The sequence below is a fragment of the Chenopodium quinoa genome, unplaced genomic scaffold (genome assembly GCF_001683475.1).
Source record: "Chenopodium quinoa cultivar QQ74 unplaced genomic scaffold, ASM168347v1, whole genome shotgun sequence".
NCBI classification, from domain to species: domain Eukaryota; kingdom Viridiplantae; phylum Streptophyta; class Magnoliopsida; order Caryophyllales; family Amaranthaceae; genus Chenopodium; species Chenopodium quinoa.
In genome coordinates, this window is record NW_018744757.1 from 576,186 (window position 1) to 589,187 (window position 13,002).

The window sequence follows — 13,002 nt, forward strand, 5'->3', positions numbered from 1 at the left end:
ATAAGTTATAAGTTATTAAGTTATGAATTTTATAATTATAAGTTGAATATTTATGTTTTATAATTTGTATATTCAATATTTATATTTATATATTTACTTTATACTATTACTTTAAAATTTAATGTTTATGATTTATTAGTAATTGGTATAATTTTATTTTATTTTAATATGAATTTACAAATTGTAACAAAACGGGGAAAAAAGGCAAATTGGACTTTGGATGTGAATAATGCGTACTTTATATTATTATTACTTGAGTTGAGAAAATTGTACAATGATAACAATGATAAAAATCATACAATGATGGTATTAAACAAAAATTGGAAAATGATAAAATTGATATTTTTTAAAATCGTACAATATACAATAATTGTCTATTCTTCTTCTCCTTCTTCTTGCTCGTCTTCGTCTTCGTCTTCGTCTTCGCCTTCGCCTTCAAGGTCATCGGCTAGTTGCATAGATTGGGAACTAGCCGAACCCGAACCGGAAGCGGAGGTTCCTTCTTCGTTGTCGTTGTGGTCGTAAGAACGGTCTTGTGAGCGATTTTCCGCATCCAACCAATCTTTGAAACACACGCACATTTCTAGTGTTTCGGGTTTTAGACTTGTTCTTCTATCGTCTAAAACCCTTCCGGATGCGCTGAAAGCTCGTTCGGAGGCGACGGAGGAAACTTGGATAGCAAGAATGTCTCGTGCCATTGCCGCCAAAGTTGGATTCTTCGAGCTTTGTTGTTTCCACCATGCAAGGAGGTCGAGGCTGTTTATCTCATCGTCGTCCATGCCTTTGGTGAAGTCGTAACTCAGGTACATCTGCAACTCCGAGACGTCGCTTTGCGTTCTCCTGATTGATGAATCACCTGAAAACCTTGAAATCAAGTTAGTAGCTTGTGAAAATAAATGTTTGGCCTTCTTACTTACGTTTTTGGATGGTTGGGAAGGCCCTGAGCGAGGAACGGTGCCATATTTGGCTTCATAGACTCTATATAAAGCAAAAAACTAATCCTTCACATTAGTCTTATAGTTTTCTACATCATCGTCAAGAAACATGCATTGAAAGTAAATGTCAACTAACATAAATGTGTTTTCATACTTTTGCCTAGGATCTAATATGGAAGCAAAAATATAAATCAAAGGAATCTCACTATAATATTTACGCCACTTTTTTTCCATTGCTGGAAGATACTGATCATAATCACTTTGATGGCGATGATCAGCGAAAAGTTGGGCGAGTAAGCATGCATTAGAAAGAAAGTTTTGAGCACAAGGATTGTAAACAGTAGAAAAACAATACGTCATGTTATATAATAACTGTAAAAATTGCATATATCTTTCACAGTTTTTCCAATCATCATCATACAAAGCATTTTGTGGAAATTTTTGGTTGTAAAATAATGTTAACGGGCCCTTGTACTCAATTGCCTTTGTTAACATGTCATAGGTGGAATTCCACCTTGTTGGGCAATCGGTTCTAATTTTTATTACCCTTATCTTTTGTTGTTTTAGAAAACTCTTCCATTCTTGGTATCTCATGTTAGAGCTATTAATAGACATAATAGCATCTCTGATTTTGCTGTAGTATGGGCCAATTGCCCGAACTCCATCCTGTACACATAAGTTAAGTACATGGCAAACACATCTAGTATGAAGAGATTCACCGTCAAATAGTACATCGGTTAAGTTTTGTTTGATAAGATTAGTTGTGTATGTCATAGAGGTTGCATTATCAAAAGTCATAGACATCATTTTATCTCGAAGGTTGTATTCGTCTATTGCTTGCATTAAATGGTGAGCAATGTTAATGCCGGTGTGTGGGTATTCCAGCATTTTGAAATGTATTATTCTTTTTTGTAACATCCATTGATCATCTACCCAATGGCAAGTCACACATAAATAGTGATATTTATAACCACTATCCCAAGAATCGGCTGTTAAAGATACTCTACAGTTAAGGTTACTCAATTCGGCTTGTAACCGGACTTTGTACTCTAGGAAATTTTTCATTGCGGAGGAACGAACGGTTTTCCTAGAGATTCTTTTATGTTGGGGTTGTAGTGCTTTGTTAATGTAGGTGTTGAATGTGTCACTTTCCGAGAAAAGAAAAGGTTGTTCGGCGTGTACTATCATTTTTCCTAGTTCATCCCTATCCCTCTCATAGTTGTATGTAAAGCCGTATGGATGGAATTGGGAAATTTTGGGTTGGGTTGGATCACTAGCTGGTTTTGCACAAGCTTTCATGTGTCTAGATAAGTGTCCCGTCCCATTTTTGGTAACTGCCGTGAATACACTATTACATGTTTTACATTTTGCCCATTGTTCACCATCTTTACTTAGGACAAAATAACGCCATACCTCACTCCTTCGGTTTTTCAAAAGTAGCATCTCAGTTTCGGTTAACCATTCATGATGTGTGTGATGGTTAGTAGTGAGACTAGTGGGAGTGGCAGTAGAAGGGGTAGAACCGGAGGGAATTCAGGTACTTTCTTGGCTACCTTGGCTAGAACAATAGTTTTGTTGATCACCAATATAATTAGGTGGAAATTGGTATGGTGGTAGTGGAAATTGGTTTAGTGGTGGTGCTGGAAATCCCGACGTATTATATGGCTCATAGCCCGGGGGGAAGTAAATGGGGTCATTTGTTTGACTCGTAATTTGGGGGCTCGTTGTATTTGGTGGTTCCCTAGAACTACTACTACGGATAAGTCGGCCTTTCCCCCTAGACCTAGATGATGGGTTGTTCGATGCCATAATTAACAATTAATTTTTTAATAAAAAGTGGTTAACTATAATAATAATAATTAATAACAACAATTTTAAAAATAAAAATATCAATAATATTAATTAATAACAACAACTATAACAATAACAATAACAACAAAAATAAATAATAACAACAATTGTAACAATAATAATAATTAATAACAATTATAACAACAACAATAACAATTAACAACAATAATAATTAAACAAGATTATTCTAATAATAACAATAAAACAATAATAAATTTAAGATTAGTTTAGATCTTACAACCGTGCTTCAACGCTCCACTAATTACGATTACGAACTTTTTAATTTTTTCCGATATTAGGAAAATAATTAGAGAATTTAAGAGAATAATTAGAGAATTTAAGAAAATAAGGATTATTAGAGATTTAGAGAATATAAGAGATAAGAAGAAGAGATTGTGATTTTGTGATTTGGGAATGAAATGGAGGTGAGTATTTATAGAATTTTTGGGGAGCAAATTGGCAAACAACTAGCCGTTTTTAGCCGTTTTTTTGGCTTATTAGAGCTAGAATAAACGGTAACATTATCGTTGGCCCGCGGGCCGTGCCTACGGGCCAGCACGGCGGGCCATGCCCGTGCTCGTGCCGGGCCGTGCCTGGGAATTCTCAACCTTGTCCGTGGCACGGGAGTTGAACTTCGTGCCGTGTCGTGCTTGAATTCGGGCCGTGTCGGGCTGCGCCGAACGGCGGGCCGTGCCGGGCGGCACGCGGGCCAACCCGGCCCGTGCCCAGGTTTACTCTGACCCGACCCGGGAATTTCAGGTACCCGTTAACCGGGTACCCAGATTTCTCGGGTCGGGTCATGGGCCGAGAATTTGACTACCCGAAACCCCGGGTACCTGCATTTCCGGGTACCCGAAATCCCGGGTACCCAGATTTGAACACCCCTAGCAGGGAAGGCTTGGGCTAGTGGTGGTATTTAAATAACTTAATTTTATTTTTATTTTTTTTAAAAAAAAAACATTGAACTTATTTTTAAATTTATTTTATTTTATTTTTATTTTTTGACAAATCATAGGGCGACATGTGTCAAGTAACTTGTTATTACAGGTTACATGACCGGTTGGGACCATTTTGAGCGGATTAGGTATAAAGGTCGGATTATTTAAAAATAATCAATAGGTGAGATTATTTTGAGCGGATGAACCAAAGGTCGGATTATTCCGGGCAATTTTTCCATAATAATATTGGTGAAAATGTTCAATTAAATACATAAAAAAAATGTTCTAAGCACATTGGGTTGACCCAATCTGAAATGACTCATGATCTGACCCAATTGACAGGTCTACATACGGAAATAAAATCATATTAAATTGTGAAGTATATTATTTGAGTCGATAATAATATATTATATATAAATGGATGTTGTACGTTTTGAACTACTTCCTTCACTCCAAAACATATTATGATACAAATAATAAATTTAGATGATAATTATTGAGAGTTATAATCTAACATTTTGTTGAATAAAATTACAATTCAATTTGTACATATGAAATGTTGGTATTTTATCAAAAATAAAACTTTAAACTAACAATTTTATCTTAAAATTATATCCAAAATTGATTGAAAATAAAATTTTAATTAACTTTTCTATCTTACGAAATCTATCTAAATCTATCCAAGGTGGCACTACACTTGGCAAAAAGTTGAAATGTCAAGTGTCGCTGTCTTATTGCTTCGCTAAAAGTTTAGTTATATATATATATATATATATATATATATATATATATATATATATATATATATATATATATATATATATATAGAAGTGGTTTGAGGTTCGAATCCTCTTATCATTGATACAAATTTAGTTAAAAATTGATATCCAATTTGTGAAACTTGAAGTGACCCAATCTGAATATGACTTATGACCCGAATCTAATTGACAGGTCTACTTAGTAATAAAATTTTATTAGATTGGGAAGTATATTATTTTAACCGATAAGTATATATTATAAATGGATATTTTATGCTTTAAACTACTTCCTTCGCTCCAAAATATAATATGGTACAAAAAATAAATTTATATGATAATTTTTGAAAATTATAATCTCATATTTTTTTATGAATAAAATTATAATTCAATTTGTACATCTAAAATATTAGTATTTTATCAAAAATAAAACTCTAAACAATTTAATTCTAAAATTCTATCCAAACAAATTTCTAAATTAATTTTTTTTATCTTATGAAGATTATTTAAATTTCTTCAACGTGGTACGACACTTGCAAAAAGTTAGAACGCCAAGGTCACTACCTCGTGACCTGGCTAAAAGTTTTTTATATATTAGTTATATGATTAGCATTAATATTCACATTCTAATTATGAAAATTTCTTCATTTTATTAATTACGAAATTAAAAATATAAATTATTCAGAAATATTTATAAATAAATTAAAACAAGATAAAATCTTACACTAAACTACTGAAGCCATTTACAAATGAAAATGACATTTATTATTACATTTTAACGGATCAAGAGGGTACAACAAACAAAAGCGCTTAATAGGCATTGTAACCAATATGAATAAACTGATATTGTCTATATATGTACAACAGACAGGTACATTATGTACATTTGATGTGCTGTTTGAAACATAGCCATGAATCTACACATGATTCTCTAAAAATGCTAAGATTGCCAAACCAGCAGCCCAAACATCATCGTCCAATACATGTTCTGCAGGTGAATGACTGATACCTCCACGACAACGAACAAAGAGCATGCCCATCTGTTTGCACAATCTCCATTAGAGTTGTATACTATATTAATTCTGAATAATCAACATATATAACATGAGTGCAAAAACTGACCTTAGTTAGATGAGCCATAGCCATGGCATCATGCCCTGCCCCACTCATTAATTTGGGCACATCAACATCAACGTTACCTGCCATTTTTCTGAATGCAGTGAGTGCAGCCGACTGGAGCTGCAAACTCAATTCACTGTTGCATTTGACAGCATTGGCGTCATGCTGACAATATCAAACAAGCATTTTAAATTATATTCAGCAAAAAGAAGTGTGACTTGAAAATAAAAATTAAATAAAAAATAATGAACTAAAGTACCTTGCGCTCAATTACACACGAAACTGATCTTTTATCACAAATATTGTACATTCTGGCTGATAATTCATACAATACAGCCTCACGGCCAGCATCATCCATAGCACGTAAATCTACAGTAAATGTCACCTGAAAAAGGGAAATCAAACATGCCTTAGCATTTGGTCCAATAATTAATTTGAAGACCTACTAAGCTAAGCAAAAGCATAAGGTAAAGACCCTGCCTGTCCCGGGATAACATTACTGGCACTTGGCCACAATGATATTTCTCCTACGGTACAAACAAGTGAACCAAAAAGAGATTCAACTGTACTGCAATCATCATCATAGGACAAAAAGTTTTGAGGTTGTTTACAAAGGCTTTCAAGTAATACAATCAATTCAGCAGCGGCTGCCATAGGATCACGCCGCATAGACATGGGGACAGTTCCTGCATGTCCTTGTGAACCTGAGACTGTTACCTGCAGTGAATTTCATGTGAGATAATCTAGGTAAAGCGTCACTACATTTCTAGGTAAAGCGTCACTACATTTCTACTAAGCAAGATCGTACAAATATATTCCAGTTGTTTGAGGCAGTCAGAATGTAAGCCATTATGATTTCCAGGACTGGCAGTTATATAGGCTCAGTTCTCAACTTATTTAAACACATTTAGAATTAAAAATAAATAATAAAATAGAGTAAAACAAGTTAAGCCTAGAAAAATTATGTGAGTTCATTATATAAGAAAACTCAAACAAAATTTAAGCAAAAACAAGTTAAGGTTTTTTTTTTAGCAAAAAACTAAGCTGAGGAGAATAGAGCCTTAGTCACCTAACAAGAATGGAAATCATGAAGACAAGATAATGAAATTTAAAATAATAGAATACAGGAAGAGGGTAATAGAACTGCATCATAAATAAGATGATTTATAATTTTATATACACCAAGTGTAACACGTTGCACACGAAATCTATCATAGTCTGGTGTGCCTAAAGGAAAATACACCAAATGCGCTTCAAGGTGGCGTGTGTTTCTCATGAACGTCACATGCATCAAATCCAGAGTCTGGTTTGCCTTCATACCAAAAGCATGTGGGCAATGATCCAATGATAAGATATGATCATTGTTAACTAGATGTGTCAAAGCAGAGTCCATGCTAGGTTTTAATTCTTCATTCTTAGATCTTTAACCATCTGGCAGGAGAAGATGATTATCAAGGTTGATATGTAAACAAAATACACACTATATCTTCATCAACCAACCTTGAAACACAGAGGGCCTACCTTGTCAACATTGACACCATTCCCAGAAATATATTTGCAACCGATGAAACATAAAAAACTAATTTTTGTTCATCCATTTTTATTTAAAATTCCAAAGAGAAATTATCAATTGGCTTTCACTATGTGCTTGTATCTGTCTATCACTTAGCTTGAGCCAAACTGACTTCGAAGCATAGCTACTTAAAAGAATAGAGATGAATGTTCCACCTTTTCCCTCAAAAGTTGTCCGGAGGAATGCCAGGTTGGCCAGGACACAGGAGCTGAGGCCCATCTGGTTCATGTGACAACTGTGGTACTAGCTCCTGTAAGATATTTTAACGAAAAGTCTTTGGTGTGGTTGCGGACAGTTTACATTTGCTTTATTTACATGGATTAGAGAGAGTTTGCAGATGAAAGAAAGCAGCAAGGGACGTTTACCTTTAACCGTGTCTGCCCAGCTATGCCTTTGACTACCCCAAGAGGAATACCGGCTGCTTCTAAAACTGGTCCCTGTTCAATGTGAACCTGCAAGATTAAGCCCAAAACACGTCAAAGGCTGTCAAATGACCTAAGAGCTCATGTTAGAAAAAACAATGAAGCATGTAATCCTTGGAGTTTACACAACAGACAATCAGACTCATATACCTCAACATAACCCAATACAGACTCTGGCTGATACTTGAGCTGGATAAATTTGTCCTCTGTTACCCCAACAGCATTTTTGTTAAGGACCTCTTGTAAAGTTATCCCACTGATCATTGTGCAAGGGGGGACAAATTATAAGAAATTATAAATAATAAGGACAAACAGAAAGGTAGTAGATTCAAACCTCTTGTCTGATATGTTCAATGTGGAAGCTGGTAAGATGCCTGCTATGGCAGCACTCCCCAGGAAGGTTGACTGGAATCTCACACCTTCTTCATCACTAAAGGCAATCACCTAAACATTATGAACAGCAATTACTTTAGGCGACGCACAAGGGATCTTGCAGTAAAAAAAAAAAAGGAAATTGTTTCAAGTTTTAAAATCTACTATAAAGACAGGAGGAATAAAATCCTTGCATGCCAAGAGCCTGATCAAACCCCCTAATACTTGGACATACATATATCCACAAAACCTGAGTAATAAATGAATCAAACTTTGGGCTCTATTTTTCCATTCCCACCATTAGGGCTGCCAGACTAAGCACCTTGGAGAGACACATATGAGGTTTTGTAAGTCGACTACTAGTGTATGACAGGGATATATTTGGGACCTGAAAAAGAGAAGAGGTCTATTCCTCTCAGCTATGCACAAAGGCATAAAAGAGCGTGTTGAATATTCAGCAACTTTAGGTGATCAAACAACTTGGTACAGTAACAACTACAATGTATTTTTGCCAAGTGCAAAAGCATTTTCAAGATTGCAATGGAATATATGTCCTATAGATCTCAAGAATAACAGTGGTGTGCAGTTGTATTGTGTAACACTCTAGTTGATGGATGCAACAATGCAAACTATTAGTTTAGTCTAGACACATGCACTGATTCTTAGGCCATGAAAGAAAGTTGATTATCTATGTATAAATCTACTTCAGTTCCTATCAGGATTTAAGAGAGCAAGACGGAACAGAGGCAATTAGGCAAATAATAAAACCTACTAAGCCTCAAACTTTTGTGATGCGACTATGAGCATATTCTATCACAATCTCATTCTCGGACAAATGGAGGACATATAGGGGAATAACATGGAAAAAAATCATCAGCAAATTTAGTTCTACTGGCTTCAAGCTGTTGTTATTATTATTATAATTTTTATTTTTATTTTTATTATACTTAAGCAAGAAGCAGGGAGACAAAAGAAAAATTGCACTTTCAAATACCTCAACTGGGTTCCTTAAGTTTTCTAGCTTCTCGGTCACCATCAAAACCTTCAGGGCTGATATTGCAGATACAATACCTAGAGCACCATCAAACTTTCCAGCATCGACTACAGTATCCTTCATTGAGGCAAGACCCAGACTAAATTCTGTTAGTAAGCTACCCAAAAAAAATAATGCATGGAGAGGTTAAGAGAACCGAGTAAAAATTACCAAATGAGATCCCATCAACAGAGCAGGAGCACTTGCATTCATCCCATCTACCCGACCATGCACATTACCCATAATGTCTACCCACCTGCAAACAGAAGTTATTAAAACATAGCCTTCAAAAAGAATATACATTAACAAGCATAAGAAGATGTATCACGTTCTCAACCCCGCATCTTCCATCCATTGACTGATAACGTTTGCTGCCCTCACAGAGGCAGGGCTCAAGAAAGTCCTCTCAAGATAGCCATTCACATCACTAACCTGCCACATAAATTTAACATTTAAGCTCATTTCTAAAATATCAATGTACCCAACCTATCATGTGATATGACTGCAAATCAAGTTAAGGAAAATTTTTACTGGTACAAAAGACTGATACTATATCTTGATCAACTCCTTCAGCTGCATTAGCCTATTGTTCTAATTGATGCATGGACACCACATTATGTTTGATATGATAGAAATCAATTTGTAATGCAAAAGATGTTAAATTGATATAATGGCTTATCTTGATTAACTAACATAAATATGTATTATGTATCATTTCTTTGTATCAATGTTCGTTATAAAAAGTACACATCGTTCTCAAGGGAATAGTTTGATATAATTTACATGAATTAACTCCATTACATAATTCTTATTATAAAATATATACATGAAACAGACAGCTATGACAATGCAAGACAATAAATCAAGTTAGCGTAGACAAAAGAGTCAATCAAACCGTTTAACAAATCATATAAAACTCACATCAAAACTCAAGAATTTCCAAAAACCTGGTTTAATTTCATGATATAGCACAAATTCATAGCACAAATGATTCTCTATGCCATTGATCATAACAGTTAAATTTAAACATATATACCTTCCCCAGCTCATTTAATCTTGAGGCCGCTTCATCCCTCAAATATTCCCGGTATAAATCATGCCCCACAACTTCAATTTCTTCACCTCCTAAATCGAAAGTGCACCAGAAACACTATTATACCCAAACAAGCACAAACTTGCAAAACCAAAATCACTAAATTACTTAAAATCAGCCATACAAATTTGTCTAAACGGAGGTAGCAGTTTTTTTTCCCCTTTATAAAGAAAACTCGGTCGAATTCGAATTACCCATCTGCATTCTTTAAACCTTGAACTGTAGATCATTATTCAATCTATCAAGCAGAAACTTTTTTACTTTGTATCCGTTTTCTAATACAATAAGATTAAATCAAATAAATGTGAGTGCGTGGATAATCAAGAAGCTTAGTTGGATAGAGTCTTGCGGGGTTGTACAATCAAATCGACTACATCATTTAAAATATTAATAGACGTTTATATAAAAGAACAATCATCAGCGTCATTAGATTATACTTCTATATGATTGTTAATAACCCATCACGGATAACACGCAAACGTAAATAAAAATACGTCTTTGATTGATATTACCGAAGTATATTAAAAATAAGACATCCATACATTTGAATACACCTAAACGTAGATCAAATAATGAAGACCATATAATAAAACAAGATGATAAATTTACCTTGTAATAAATCAGCAGTAGTAGAAGTAGAAGCAGAAGCAGAGGATAAAGCAAATAGTAAGAAGGGCAAGAAACAGAGAGAGGAAGCCATGGATGAGCCTGCGGCGTACAACGACAGAAGAGGGTTAAAGGGCGGCGGAAAGAAGAAACCCTCTGCAGTCGATGAGTTACGGGGTTAGTATTGTGATTTGTGAATGGTGGCTAAGATTATAAACTACCATAAAATACAAGCGATATTTGTTTATTCGAATCACATTTTCGTAAATAAATCAATATTCTGTAATTTTTACGGTATATTAACAATTATGTATTAACGATTATTGTTGATTAGATAATAATTATCTGTTTACTTGCAATAAAATGTTTTATTATGCAATATTTGCAATAAAATGGGATTTAACAAACAAAATTTATTTATTAAGCGGGACGAGATAGTAAACTAGTGGCCTCCAGAAAATGGGTGTGTTGTGATATGCGAGGTTTTGTTTGGTAGTGGAGTAGGACGTGAGTAATTTTTAGAGTGGAGATAAGCAATTTGACAACTTCCCTTCATCAACGTCCGCTATTTCTTTTCTATATTTGCAAGTGTATTTTAATTTTTTTTTTTTTTACTTTTTTTTAATGTTACGTGGTCCATTAATGTAGGGCCTAAATCTGATCAGGATATCATTATTTTCAGTGGTAAAGACTAGACTGAAGAGGTGGACAATTTTTTTATTTTTTAAGCACCAATGCAGACGGAAGCACCAAAGCACTGCATGATGTACTCTTTTTATTACGGGTGCAAGAGTGCTAGTTTAAGGTCTGTTTTGATTTACTCAAAATAAATAAACTGAATTAAAATGAAATGAATTGAATAGAAATGAAATGTATTGTTTATGAGAAAAGGAAATAAAGAACTGAAGTGATTGGAGCTGAATTGAAATGAACTGAACTCAAATTAAGTTAAACAGATTAGGCCCTTAAGTCCCATTTAAATAACCGTATGTTTACATACTCCTATTAGTTCTATCTTATGGGACTTAAAATATGCCTAATTTGTTTATTGGTATTTGTAACGTGTGTCCATGGACATACATCTTTTTTTTTTGAGGAAAATGTTAGGGAATATTAATAAATCAAGTCATAATCCACCAAAGTGGATATGCCATGGGGGAAATTGCCCATACACACAAGTTCATCGTTTTCGTTAGTGTCCCATCGGGCAACTAGATGAGCCACGGTATTCCCTACACGTTTTACATGAGAAATGCAAAAATTATCAAAAGACAGAGCAAGCTTAGAGATATCATCAATTAGTAAATATAGTGGGGAACGGCCTTGCATATTCTTGTTGATCTTGTTAGTGATGCTAATAGTCACTTTTGACCCATGCCTTGCGAAAACCAAGTCTAACAACCACTTGCATCCCATACCTTATCGCTGCAGCTTCTGCGAGATCGACCTCCCACACCCCTGAGACTTTGCGTACAGAATCAACTATGAGAGAGCCATGGTGATCTCTACTCACAGCTCCTAAACCAATATAACCAGCAGCAGCTAAGTGTGCATCCACATTAATTTTTATCATACCTACAGGAGGGCAATTCCACCTTGAAGCAAAACTAGGATTCGCGCCACTCACTTTGTTAAAGACTTTCTGAGCATACCCCTTATAGTCTAACACGTTTTTAACGAAACCGACAGCTACATACTTCACACTGAGGCTAGCATTTGCGAAGATGCGCTTGTTTCTACAGAACCAAGTTGCCCAAGCCATCGCTAATAGACGTGTTAATTGAATTGGATCAAGCTTCCTGGATAGCCAGAGAAGGGTGGTCTTAAATGAAGAGTTTGGAGCATCTATGAGAATATCAACAAAATCACTTCCATCCCAAATATCTTTCGCATAGGCACACTCGAATAAGGCATGGTTTACAGACTCAATCTCTGATCTGCAGCAACCACACACACCATCAGGAGCAATGTGACGGTGTTGAAGAAGTTCTTTCACTACTAAATTCCCTCTACATGCTTTCCAGACAAAGTAATTGAGTTTCGGGGGTCTGTGGGAGCACCAAACCACACGCCATATCTCTCTGTCGTCATCAGTAAGTTGGCTTTCGGCTTCCTCCAAGTGCCCAAGTCTCCCCAACCAGTAGCCAAATTTCACGCTATACTCCCCTAATTTCGAAGGCCACCAAAAGAGTTCGTCCTCTCTCTGGAAAATAGAGGTTGGAAGCTGTGTAATTTTTCTGCAGTCATCATCAGAAAATAAGGTGTGCAGCAAGGAAATATTCCACTCCTTATTCCCTTCATGCAT

General features: G+C 35.3%; 2 protein-coding genes across 4 annotated transcripts; both read right to left on the minus strand.

The window, feature by feature from the left end:
- Positions 1 to 5,213: 5,213 nt before the first annotated feature.
- LOC110703729 (allantoate deiminase 2-like) lies at positions 5,214 to 10,985 on the minus strand. 3 transcript variants are annotated; one of them, XM_021881509.1, is made up of 12 exons: positions 10,701 to 10,985; positions 10,035 to 10,120; positions 9,327 to 9,430; positions 9,170 to 9,254; positions 8,960 to 9,076; positions 7,928 to 8,037; positions 7,744 to 7,849; positions 7,537 to 7,623; positions 6,079 to 6,315; positions 5,858 to 5,983; positions 5,602 to 5,763; positions 5,214 to 5,519 (listed from the first exon to the last, which is right to left on the minus strand). In XM_021881509.1, exons 1-12 carry the CDS (start codon positions 10,789 to 10,791, stop codon positions 5,397 to 5,399), a joined length of 1,434 nt encoding a protein of 477 aa, XP_021737201.1. In that variant the 5' UTR covers positions 10,792 to 10,985; the 3' UTR covers positions 5,214 to 5,396. The 3 variants fall into 3 exon arrangements, with proteins under 3 accessions (XP_021737201.1, XP_021737200.1, XP_021737202.1); XM_021881508.1 differs by having other exon boundaries at positions 10,035 to 10,123; positions 10,701 to 10,981; XM_021881510.1 differs by lacking the exon at positions 6,079 to 6,315 and having other exon boundaries at positions 10,035 to 10,123; positions 10,701 to 10,981.
- Positions 10,986 to 12,051: 1,066 nt separating this feature from the next.
- LOC110703748 lies at positions 12,052 to 13,002 on the minus strand. The gene has a single exon (XM_021881534.1). The coding sequence runs from the start codon at positions 13,000 to 13,002 to the stop codon at positions 12,052 to 12,054; it is 951 nt and encodes a 316-aa protein (XP_021737226.1).